Genomic DNA, 12,603 nt, shown 5'->3' with positions numbered 1-12,603 from the left:
CTGACTCTTCATATTGAGTTGTTCTGTAAGTTTTTTAAATCTTATCGTGTTAAGCCCTTTAGTGAACAAGTTTGCTACCTGGTCTTCACTCTTTATTTTATGCATATCTAACTCCTCTTGCAATATTTTTTATCTCTGAAAGTGATAGTGCACCTCCACATGCTTTGTTCGAAATGAAAAACTGTAGTTTTTGCTAGACGAATAGAAGATTGATTATCACAATAAATTGGCACTACACTGTTTGTAGATTGGTGTAGATCCTTCATCAGTTGCATTAACCACGTACTTTCCTGAGCTACCACTGTTGCTGCTCTATATTATGCTTCAGTGGTTGACAAGGATACCGTTGGTTTCATTTTACTACACCGAGATATAACTCCAGATCCAAGCTTTAATACATATCTAGTTGTTGATTGACGAGTATTGTGATCTCCAGCATAATCAACATCACAGTATCCAACTATCTTAACCTCGTCACCTTTCTTATATAAAAGGTCGTAGTTAATGGTATCTTTGACATACCTCAACATTCGTCGTACTTCTTTCAAATGAGGTTTCTTTGGTTGTTGCATATACCGACTTACTATGCCAACTGCATATGAGATATCTAGTCTAGTTAATGTTAGATAAATTAGACTACCAACCAGATGTCGGTACATTGCTCCATCATGCAAGTCTTTCCCCTCATGTGTGCATAACTTGGCATTAGCTTCCATAGGTGTTGAGATGGGCTTGCACTCGAACATTCCAAACTTTTGCAACAAGTCCTTTGCATAATTTTTTTGACAATGAAATAGCCATTCATTAGTTCAATCAACTTCTAATCCAAGTTCCTACATTTGAAAGTAAACTGACAAGTTCTCCTTTGTTTGGAAAATTTCCTTTTCATCATTCCCAGTGATGATAAGGTCATCAACATATACCAAAACCACTGTGATCTTTTTGCTTCCTTTACTTTAACGAATAAGCTTGAATCTGCATGTGCCATGACATATCCACTCTCCACTAAGAACTTAGCAATCTTGCCATACCATGCTCTCGGAGCCTGCTTCAATCCAAAGAGTGCTTTTTTCAGTTTACAAACATAATCAGGATGAACTTTATCCTCAAATCCTTTTGGTTGGACCATGTATATTTCTTGATCTAGTTCTCCATGTAGAAAAGTGTTCTTCACATCCATCTGCCATAGCCTTCAATCTTTACATGCTGCAAGCGCCAGCATGAGTCGTACTGTTGTAATCTTGGAAACTGAGCTGAATGTCTCATCATAGTCTAGCCCATACTGTTGAGAGAATATTTGAGCTACTAAAAGGGCATTATATATCTCAATCGAACCATCAGGACAAGTTTTTACCTTGTATACCCATTTGTAGGTAATGGGTTTTACTTCCTTTGGCTTTGGCACCAAATCCCAAGTTTGATTCTTCTCTAAATAACTTATCTCTTCTTTCATAGCTTCTATCCACTTGATGTTCTGGGATGCTTCTTCATATGTATCTTATTCTTTGAACTTTTCTTCTTCAGCTACAACAGCATTGGTATACTTAGGATTCGACTTTCGTGCTCTTGTTGATCTCCGAGGCTATGGGCTTACTGCTTCAAGTTGACTATCGCTTGCACCGTCGGCTGCTCTTTGATGAACTCTTGTTTGCCAGGGACTTTGTGTTGCCTCTTCGTTGTCTTCCTCACTTTGTTCTTCTTCATCCATTTTTGGATTCGAATGTAGCTCAACAATTTTCTGCCCCATCTTCTTCTGTAATTTTCTTCTATTTCTTTGGAATATGGAAACTCTTCCTTTTGTGGTGACCACCATGATGAGGCTTCATCAAATACCACATTCCTTGACATATAAAATTTTCCAATTATAGGTTTGCAACACTTCCACCATTTCCTTTGGCTATCGTATCCCATGAAGATACATTGAATCTCATTCTTGTCAAATTTACTACGTAGGTGACTTGGCACGAACATGTAGCAAACACATCCAAACACTCGAAAGTGACTTACTGCAGGTTTACAACCCCACAATTTCTACTTTGCTTGGGGAAGTCTATTGATCACATGAGTTGTTGTCTTCATACCTTCTACCCAAAATCTTCATGGAACATTCTTCACATGTAGCATGCTTCGACATGTCTCTGGAAGATGTCGATTCTTCCTCTCAGCTACTCCATGATGTTGTGGTGTATTTGTACATGTGAATTGATGGCGTATGCAACACTCTTGTAAGTGCTGAGAAAATTCATCTGATGTGTATTCACTTTCATTGTCTGTTCGCAAGCATTGAATTTTCTTACCAACTTCTCCTTCGACTATTTATTTGAATTCTTTAAATTTTGAAAAAGTTTCAGACTTTTCTCTTATAAAGAACACCCATATGTACCGTCAATGAAGGTAACCATGTACTACATGTCGCTGGTCGACAGTTGCTTGACTCTCCTGAATACGTCAGAATGGACTAGCTCTGGTGGTGCTTTGGCTTTGAACTTTGAGTCTTCATACGGTAATTGATGTGCCTTATTGGCAGCCATCACATATAGTCTCAGTTCTAACCTCAAGTTGAGGAAGAACTTTTAGCATAGACTTCTTCATCACCACCTTAAGTTTGTGATAGCTGACATGACATAGCCTTGCATGCCACAAATTTGTTGTTTCATTCTTTCGAGTCTTGTCTGCATAAGCTGACTCTGCTCACATTACATAGGCAAACTCTAAACGTTGCCCTTTCATCGTCAGTGTTATAAAGATCTTAAGGTCTTGATATATCTTGACATCATGAGGACTGAATACGACACGATGACCTAATGTCGTAAGTTGTGCCACTGATAGTAATTTTTTCTTCATTCTAGGTACATGGTAGACATCATAGAGTTGTACTTCTTTTGAACTGAATCGTGGCACTTCTTTTGAACACCCAGAGTCGATTATCCAATCACTATTGTAGTCAATTGATCTAGGAACAGTAACTGCAAGAGCTAATTCTCCTTCCTCCACAGCGAATGATGCTTCAGCATCCCATTCTTCGTCGCTTGCCCGCCCTGCATTTGACGTAACTACATTACCCTCTGTTGTTTTCTTCTTGGACCAACAATTTTTAGAAATGTGGCCCTTCTTCCAACATTTGTAGCATTTACCATCAAATCTATTGTTACTCTTAAATTGGTCATCCAGGTTGTCTTTCTTTTGAGCTCCCCCTATTTGGGAGCTTCCATGATAACTATCTTTGTCATCATATCTTCTAGAACCTCTAGTAACCCTTGGCCAAGGTCAACCTTTCTTATTACTACTAAAGAGTGCTTCTTCATCACTCTTTATCAATACTCCAATTAGTTGCTTAGCCAATGCTTCTTGGCCAGCTAGCAAGTTTTCTAATTCAGTAAGAGAAGGTTGGTTTTTCCAACCTTGTATTGCGGTAATAAAACTTCTATATTCATCTTTTAATCCATGAATAATAATTCTTCTACTTCTAGAGTCTGACATACAAATAGTAGAGTCTAATGCAGAGATTTCGTGACAAAGAGATTTTATCTTGGTAAAGTATTGGCTGATCATCATGTCGCGTTGTGTGATAGAGAGATCCTCGTTCTCTAGAAGTTGCAATCTCACATCATTCTTCTTTGTGAATAATGATGCGAAAGTATCCCATGCTTCCTTCAGTATCTTCGATTCCCTGATGTGCTCCAACATTTCACCTTCGACTGTCGTCCGAATAACAACCAATGCTTTGCCAGCTTTAATCTTCCATTTCATTAGAGTAGCTGTATCCTCTGGTTGTGTGACCTCGTTGCCTTTAACGATATCCCAAAAGTATTGGCCTCGGAGATATGCCTCCATATGCAACGACTACGTGTTGTAATTTTGACAGTTAAGTTTCTTAATTCCACTGACCACTTGAAGGTCACACATCGTGGCTTGGAAAAAGTTCTATCTTTTCCAAGCAAGCTTGATTTTGACAACAAACTTTTGTAGTACTAAATCACACACGACTCTCAAAGAAACTTAACAAATGACTCTAAGGAAACTCTCTCAATGATAAGCTCAAGAAATCTTTTCTGACGTGGAAGATTAGTCAAAGCAACAACCACAAAGCATACTCAAGATTTCAAAAGAACTCACAACCTTAGCACTTGATACCACTTGTTGAATACCACAACACGTGAAAAATGTAATTACTTTATTAGAACAAACATAATTACACCAAGACTTGAATACATAGGCTCACACTCTTTATAGCACTTTTTGTACTCACTTTGGACACACACTATTTATATATGCCAAAGTTGGTACCATTAACCGACGTTTTTCTTATTTGTAAATCTAGATATTGGTTCTTATTTTTGGTATAAGGCCCAATGCTAGAAACCACCCCATAGTTCTAAACATTTCTCAATTAATTCTTATAGAAATGTTAAAGTCGGTGGTGACTTCAACATATTTCACACTCAAAATGCTACTTATATATATATATTTTGATATGTGAGACTATTGTTTTAGTTTGTTTTTGTTAAAACAGCAGGAGTCACAACCATTTAAACAAGTAGGTGGGTACCCTATTTTACAATTCAGATTTGAATTGTTTCTCATTCCATGTATAAAGAAATTGAAATCCTACTTTGTCCAAAATTTATATAATCCAAATTGTCTCATTAATTTATCGTTAACTGTCACATCATATACTTGTATTAATATATAAATAATTAAAAAAAACAGATGATTTTTATTTTGTGCAAGGTGTCATGACCGATTCTCGTGGGTAGGAAAGTTGGCTACCCTATAAAGGCTTTATATTAGGGTAAAATTATACAATTTCTTGTGAAAGTGCAACTAGATTTTTCAATTTTATTTTTAACAATTATTTTTTTTTGGTAAATTAGTAATCTTTGTATTCACTTCAAGAAACTCCTTTACAACCTAACAATAATCAAAGAACAATTAATTACAAGCTCTCAGGAGCATTCCCACCCAATCTCTATCTATACTATTGAGTTTATGTATATTCATTATCTGTAATCTATTACAAACAGCATGAATAATATTCTTTACAACAACTGAAACCATGAGAAGCTCATTATCCCAAAGAACTCTATTTCTTCCCCTCTAGACATAGTAAACTGTAGCAGAAACAATACTGAACAGAACAGCTCTTCTACCTTTCGAAAACTTTTTTTTCAGCAGCCACTTCAACAACTTTTCCTAGTCAGTACCTGTATAGGTTATACCACACCAGCTAACAACTTCAATCAAGATTTTCCTACTGAAGTAGCAGGAAAAGAATAAGTGACTGTGATTCTCTTCAGCAACTCCACAAATTAAGCAATCGGCTTGAGGAGTTATTCCAAACCTGTAAAGTCGATCTCTAGTGTGAAGTTTTCCAAGTAAAGCCATCCAAACAATAAATCTATGTTTTGGGACATTGGATCTGTCCCAAATGACAGAGTACTTCCACCTTTCTAATTGAGTAGACTGCATCTTGTTACAAAGACCCTGTATGGAGAAATTGAAGAGCTGAAAATCAGTTTGAGTAAACATATTCTTAATTTTTTCTTTAGTTTGCACAATACGCTTCCAGTACCAGCTTGCATCATTTGGAGCTATATGGTTCCACCAATCATCATGTTTAATATAGATAGAATTCACCCACTTAACCCACAGGTTATCCTTCTTCTTGGTGACATCCCACACATGTTTACCTATAGCACAAAGATTCCACATAGCTATATCTTTAAACCCCAAACCTCCTTCTTCTTTTTCCTTACAAACAACCTCCCAAGAGACATTGCCTGGGCCATTAAGCATCTCACTACCCTTCCAAAGAAAGGCTCGACACACTTGGTTAATCTTTTGAACAACCATCTTAGGAAGGATAATAATTTGAGACCAAAAAGAATTTATGGTAAGCAAAACAGAATTAATCAAAATCATCCTGCCAGCATAAGAGAGGTTTCTACTGCTCCAAACCTTAATTCTTTTGGTCATTTTATCAACTAAGCAATCACAGTCAGCCCTTGTAATCCTTTTCGAACAGATTTTCATACCCAAATATTTAAAAGGCAGCAAACTCTTTTGAAAACCAGAAATATTCACTATTCTATCAAAAGAATAAGTGTCCATACCTGCTCCATACACTGCGGATTTCCCCAGATTCGCTTTAAGGCCAGAAGAATTCTCAAACAGCTTGAAGCCCCTTAGCATCAGGATGGCTGAAACATAATCTCCTTTATAGAACAAAAGAAGATCATCAGCAAAACAAAGGTGAGTAAGAGCCAAACTCTTACATCTCGGGTGAAATTGAAATTTGCTGTCTTTTGCTATCTTTTTTAAGATCCGGGACAAATACTCCATTCCAATAACAAAAAGAAGAGGCGACATAGGATCTCCCTGTCTCAAACCCCTCTTGGATTGAAGATACCCATGTAAAGCTCCATTAATGCAAAAAGAGAACCGAGGAGTAGTTACATAAATCATGATCAACTCCACAAATTTTTGGGGCAATTTCAAAGCTTCTAACATTTCTTTCAGAAAATCCCAATCAAGAGTGTCATAAGCTTTCTGAAGGTCAATCTTGAAAAGGCAAGCCGACTTAGCACTCCTTCTATCATATCCCCGAACCATATCTTGGCAAATCATGATGTTGTGGGCAATTTTCCTTCCTTTCACAAAACCACTTTGGTTTTCCGAAATTATATCAGGAAGAATATCTCTAAGTCTATTACAAATCATCTTAGTGGCTATTTTATAGATCACATTGCAACACGCAATAGTTCTATAGTCACTAACTGATTCAGGACAAATAGCCTTGGGCACCAAAGTCACTGTGGTAGCATTAATTTCTTTTAGAAGCTTCCTTGTGTTAAGAAAAGATAAAATGGCCTCTTTAACCTCCTTACCAGTTATCTCCCAAGTATCTTTAAAGAAGGCACTATTATATCCATCAGGACCTGGAGCTTTATCATTAGGAATGGACTTCAGAGCTGCTTCTACCTCTTCACCAGTATAATCTCGAACTAGCCAATTCGCTTGGCTTTGACTAATCAAAGCTCCCTCCTGGACAATTCTTTTATGCACCCTTGTTCGACCTTCAGCTTTAGAACCAAGCAAAGAATCATAAAACTCAAGGAAAGCTTTAACGACTCCTTCTTGATTGTCCACCCAATTTCCATTCTGGTCCCGGATAGAATAGATAGTGTTCTGTTGTCTTCTAACTTTCAAGCTAGTGTGGAACAATTTAGTATTCTCATCCCCATACTTTATCCAATCTACTTTAGCTTTTTGGCTAAGGTATTGGATATAATTCTTGTGAGCTGCTGAAAAATCTTTTCTATTCTTTATTTCTGTCAAAATCAGTTCGCTGTTACTAGGATCAAGTTGTAATTGCTGCTGAATATTTAACAACTGCTGGTAGGCTTCCTTCTCTTGAAGCTCTACATCTCCCCTGCCTTGCCTATTCAAACTCTTAAAGCCAAACTTGAGTTGTTTTAAGAGAAACACCAGCTGATACATATGAGAACCAGCAACTTTTTCCTACCAAAATTGCTTCACTGCATCAAGAAAACCATTCAAGTTCTTCCAAAAATTGAAATACCTGAAAGGTTTTTTAATATTCTGCATGCTCGGGTAGACTGTAAGAAGAGCCGGGGAATGGTCAAAGTCTCCTTCAGGAAGAAAAGAGACTTCAGCAGTGGAATAAGTGTCTATCCAATCCGAGGTAGCTAAAAATCTGTCGAGTTTAGCATAAACTCGGTTTTTACCCTCTTGTTTGTTATTCCATGTGAAGAATCTGCCATTGTATTTCACATCTTCTAAACCACATTTATTCACACAGGTCTGAAAAGGAATCAATTCATTCGCATTTCCTCTATATTCAAGCCTCTCTTCCGGATTCAAAACCGCATTAAAATCACCTCCAACTATCCAAGGAATCTTCATACCATCCGAGATGTTCACCAAATCTCTCCACAAAAGATCTCTAGTTCTGGAGTCATTAGCAGCATACACTACAGTTAAAGCAAAGCTATGAGCTCTTTTAGGCTTTAGAACACAGTGAATAAGTTGGCTTGTACCACCTTTGATATCCACTTCAAAACTATTTGGATTCCAAGCTATGATAATCCTACCATTAGGATGATGAGCAAGATTAGACGAAAAACACCAGCCTTTGAACATTTGTAGGTATAAGGCTCCCATTTTGGAAGCCTTAACCTTAGTCTCAAGGAGTCCAATAAATCCTATATTTTTATTATGAAATTCTTTCATAACATCAATTTGCTTTGAGGATTTATTGATGCCCCTTACATTCCAAATGAAAATTTTATCCATTTATTGGTGGAGGATCTCCCCCTCCATCAATAATGGACTGCATCTCACAAAGAACTTTGCCCACTTGTTCTTCTTGAATCGAAATCTCTTCAAGAACTTCAAAAGCATTACTCATGTTAACTTGAGAGGGCGTTTCTATCACCACCTTTTTACCTTTCACTTTTTTAAATCCCTAATCTTCCTCTATTTCTTTCTCAGGAGGATTTGTCACTGTTTCTGTCACCTCTTTCGGTTTCCATATTTTCTTCATTTGTTCCACAACTTTTGCCTTCTTGCACACATTACTAGTATGGCCTATGCCATTACAAGTAACACACTTTTCTGGTTTCCATTCATAAGAAACCTCCAGATAAATTAGACTCCCTTTTTCATCTTCAAATTTGATCGAGTTCGGAAAGCCTTTAGAGATATCCATCTCTATTAAAACTCGAGCAAACTCTAGTTTATCTCTATTCATAGTAGCTTGATCTTGTTTGATCATCCTCCCAAGAGTGCTCACTATTTTCCCCATTGATCTTTCCCCCCAGTACTTCAAATCAAGCTGTCTGAGTTGAACCCAAACTGGAACTTTCCACACTTATTCCCTATTAAATTTAACATCTCGATCCCAAGCCTTCATTATAAGAGGCTTCTTATCAAAGAATTGATATCCACCGGTAAGAATACCATCCCGATCCTCAATCGAATGAAAACGGACCAAAAAAACTCCATGAGTTAGTAGACTAACTCTATCAATATTCTTATTTTTCCATACTCTTTTTAGAAAGCCTTCTATAACATGTATAGGAGGGTTAGCTCCTAAAACATAGCAAACAATGGCAGAATTCCAGTAATTAATCTCATCAGCAATATCTTCATCTATAATCTTTGCACAACCCCTTATTTCCCCCATAACTTCTTTCTCAAAATGCAGAATAGGAAATTCCTGGGGAGAACTCTTACCAGTAGTGTTCTTCGCAGCATTAGCAGCCCTCATTACTTCAGCAAAGGATGCGCGAATCTCAGATCGCTGAAGGAGTTCACGCTCACTGGATCGTGGAGAAAGAATTATCCCAACTCCATCATCTCCGATTGCAATAGTTATTATCGGCGGTAGTTCTTTCCCTAAATCCAAATCGTTCTCTGAATCAGAGCATTGCAGTTCCTCTATCCCCAAAATCTGATCTATCTTCTTCGTTTTCTTGATTGGATCAGAAGAACTCGGTCCTTTCTTCTTGGTTCCCTTCTTAGTATCCTGAATTTTCGCTGAGTCCTTTCTTAGTCTCGGTCTCCCTGCCATGGCGCAGCTCAAGCCCTAACAGAGCTTAGGAAGACAGAGATAACGTTGCCATGATATAAGTCATTGAAAATTGTTATGAGCTTATTTTCAACAATTTGATAATTAACATTGAACACATCATGCCAAAATAATAGAATAAGGAATAATATTATGAAATTTGGCATATATATATTTCTGTAATTTATAAGTTATATGTTTGGATAAATTACCAGAAAAAGAGGAAATTTTCTGTCACAAAATGCATATAGAAGAATTGATGAACTTATAAATAAAATAAAGACGGCGAAATTACAATAAATTTGACCCACAAGTCCCTAATATTTTTATTGATTCTAAAACCGATGTACAATAAAGAGATTCTTATCTTTCTATGAGCAAGTATATATACACATGTTCCTTCCCATTCATTCAACGGAATATCATGTTTAATTATCCAAATGCTTATAAATGAAACATCTCTATATATTTTAACACAAGTTAAATATTTTTATTATGATATATCTCTAGTATTTTAACAATCCTAGATTAATATTGTTCTTTGTATTCATATAATGCTATTTTACCAGCAGCTAGCTAGCTAAGCCGCTGTCAAAAGAAGTTGATACGTAGGATTATTGAGAGTTTCATATTGTACTGATTGTAAGTAAAATAGAAAAGACAGTAAAAGCAAAGCACAACATGTTAGATTAAAAATTAATCTAAATGTATAATAATCATAATACGAAATAAACAAATTTTTATAAAATTTAAATGATGGAATATATGTATTTCAAGTCATTGCTATTGATAATCTCGATCTATAATTCTAGATCTATAAAATAAGGGTTTATACTTTTTTGGACCCTGTGTTTTTTCCCATTACCTGTTTGGACCCTGTGTTTTGACAAATTACTTTTTTGACCTTATGTTTTGTAAAATTGTTAAAATAGAACCCTAAACTCAATTTTAATAAAGAAAAAATTGAATATAACAACACAGGTTTTAAGTAGAATCATATTATTTTTGTTCTGAATTGTTAGTTTGGTAAATTATTTGTGATCTTAGTTGAGAAAACATTGACCAAAATCAGGTTTATGGTTCTATTTTAACCATTTTACAAAACATAGGGTCCAAAAAGTAATTTGTCAAAACACAGGGTCCAAACAGGTAATGGGAAAAAACACAGGGTCCAAAAATGTATAAACCCATAAAAGAAAATAAGATAAATTAGAACGAGTACACAGGCTTCCAAACTCTCACTAACTATTTTAGATGAAGTTACTGAAAGACAGAATAATGAGTTGCGAGCTTGGGGACCGGTACTCTATATTTATAGAGTGAGACATTCCATCAGAGTCTCTGCCACAGATAGAAATATTCTCTCAATCAATTGAGATATACAAAATCGGGTAACAAACAAAATTGGGTAACAAATAATGTTGACCATTAATTAGAATATTTGTCAATAAATAAAATATTGTCTTTGATATATTAAATCAATTAGTTGTAATAAATTAATTTTATATACCATATAAATAAATATTTTAACATTCTCTTACTTGGTCAGCATTTAAATTAATGTATTACTTAAGTCCAACGATTTTCCCTGTTAGATAATAAACACATGAATCATGGTGATAGATCCTCTTTTTATGGCGAGTATTATCTTCCATGTATTACAATATATTTATTACATAACAATGTAATTTATGTGGCTATGTACTTAAACGAATAAACCTTATCTTTATTTAGGTCCTATGAAGATAAAATTTTCTCAAATAAAATTAAAAAGCGCATAAATATGAGAAAACATCAAAATAAGAGTTTCATTGACAATAACTTCAGTTTGTATAATAAATTTACATAAGGGAACCAAGTCCCAAGTTCACTACATGATCCTTGAATTTATGAGGTGGCAAGCCTTTTGTCATAGGATCAACAATCATTAATTCAATGTTAATGTCACTACTACAAAACACCATTTTAGGACACTTTTTTAGGGCACTCACCTAGATTTCTGCAAGTCCTAAAAACAGCTCCTGGACTTTTTAGGACTTGCGTTGCGAGTCCTTAAATAATTTCTTTTAGAGCTCGCGGAGCGAGTCCTAAAAACTGTGTCCTAAAAGTTTGAATTTTTTTTTAACAAACACCTCCTGGACTTTTTAGGACACTCATTGCGAGTCCTTATTAAATCTTTTTAGGACGCTCATTACGAGTCCTAAAAACTTATGTGTCCTAAAAGTTTGAATTTTAAAAAATTACAAATTCGCTCCAATTTTTTTAACTAAAATTTTATTATGTATTAAATCACAAAGAAAAATAAACAGCAGCCCATTCTCTCTCTCACTCCTTGCTCTCTTCCCCCATTTCTCTCTCTCTCATGAACTCAACAACCCAGCCATGAACAGCGACGCTCCGGCCACCCCTGCCTACAAGCGCCGACCCACGGCGTTCCCCGGCCCCCGAAACCCCCAGCCCTATGAGCCCATGGCCTTACGCGCCCCCAAGCCAACTCGACGAAGCCTCCAAGTTCGAAAACTTTTGTGGGTTTCTCTCACAAAACCCCATTGCCCAGCCACTTACGGCGGCTCTCCGGCCACCCACCACCTACACACGCCGGCCCACTGTGTTCCCCGACCCTTGAAACCCCAACCCCGCGAGCCCCTAGCCTAGTCGACAAAGCCTCCAAAGTTCGACGACCATGTGGGTTTCTGAAACATTTTGGGCATTTTTTGACCACCTCTAGCCACCCCAAGCCAAATGACCACCACCACTGCATTCTTTGTGCTTTGGGCTTCAAAACCCGCTAAAGAATCGGACCCAACCACCACCATGGGGTGGTGGCGCCGCTGTCACCGTTGAAGCTCCGGCGGGAGCTTTCGCTACCATTTAATTTTTTAAAAATTAAAAATAAAACTTTTTAGGACTCACCAGTTTTTAAGGCTCTTAAATAGAGGAGTCGCAGGGCGCGAGTCCAAAAAATATTTTTAGGACTCACAAAGCGAGCCCTAAAAAGTTATTTTTGTAGT

General features: G+C 36.6%; 1 protein-coding gene across 1 annotated transcript; it reads right to left on the bottom strand.

Annotated features, from left to right (window-relative positions):
* Positions 1–8,488: 8,488 nt before the first annotated feature.
* LOC133814717 (uncharacterized) lies at positions 8,489–8,827 on the bottom strand. The gene has a single exon (XM_062247643.1). The coding sequence runs from the start codon at positions 8,825–8,827 to the stop codon at positions 8,489–8,491; it is 339 nt and encodes a 112-aa protein (XP_062103627.1).
* Between the last annotated feature and the right edge of the window lie 3,776 nt (positions 8,828–12,603).

The sequence above is a fragment of the Humulus lupulus genome, chromosome 2 (genome assembly GCF_963169125.1).
Source record: "Humulus lupulus chromosome 2, drHumLupu1.1, whole genome shotgun sequence".
Lineage (NCBI taxonomy): Eukaryota > Viridiplantae > Streptophyta > Magnoliopsida > Rosales > Cannabaceae > Humulus > Humulus lupulus.
This window is presented reverse-complemented; position numbering and strand designations above follow the sequence as displayed.

Excerpts from the sequence above, each read along its gene's own strand:
- LOC133814717 (XM_062247643.1), bottom strand. The coding sequence starts at position 8,827 with ATGGGGAAAATAGTGAGCACTCTTGGGAGGATGATCAAACAAGATCAA.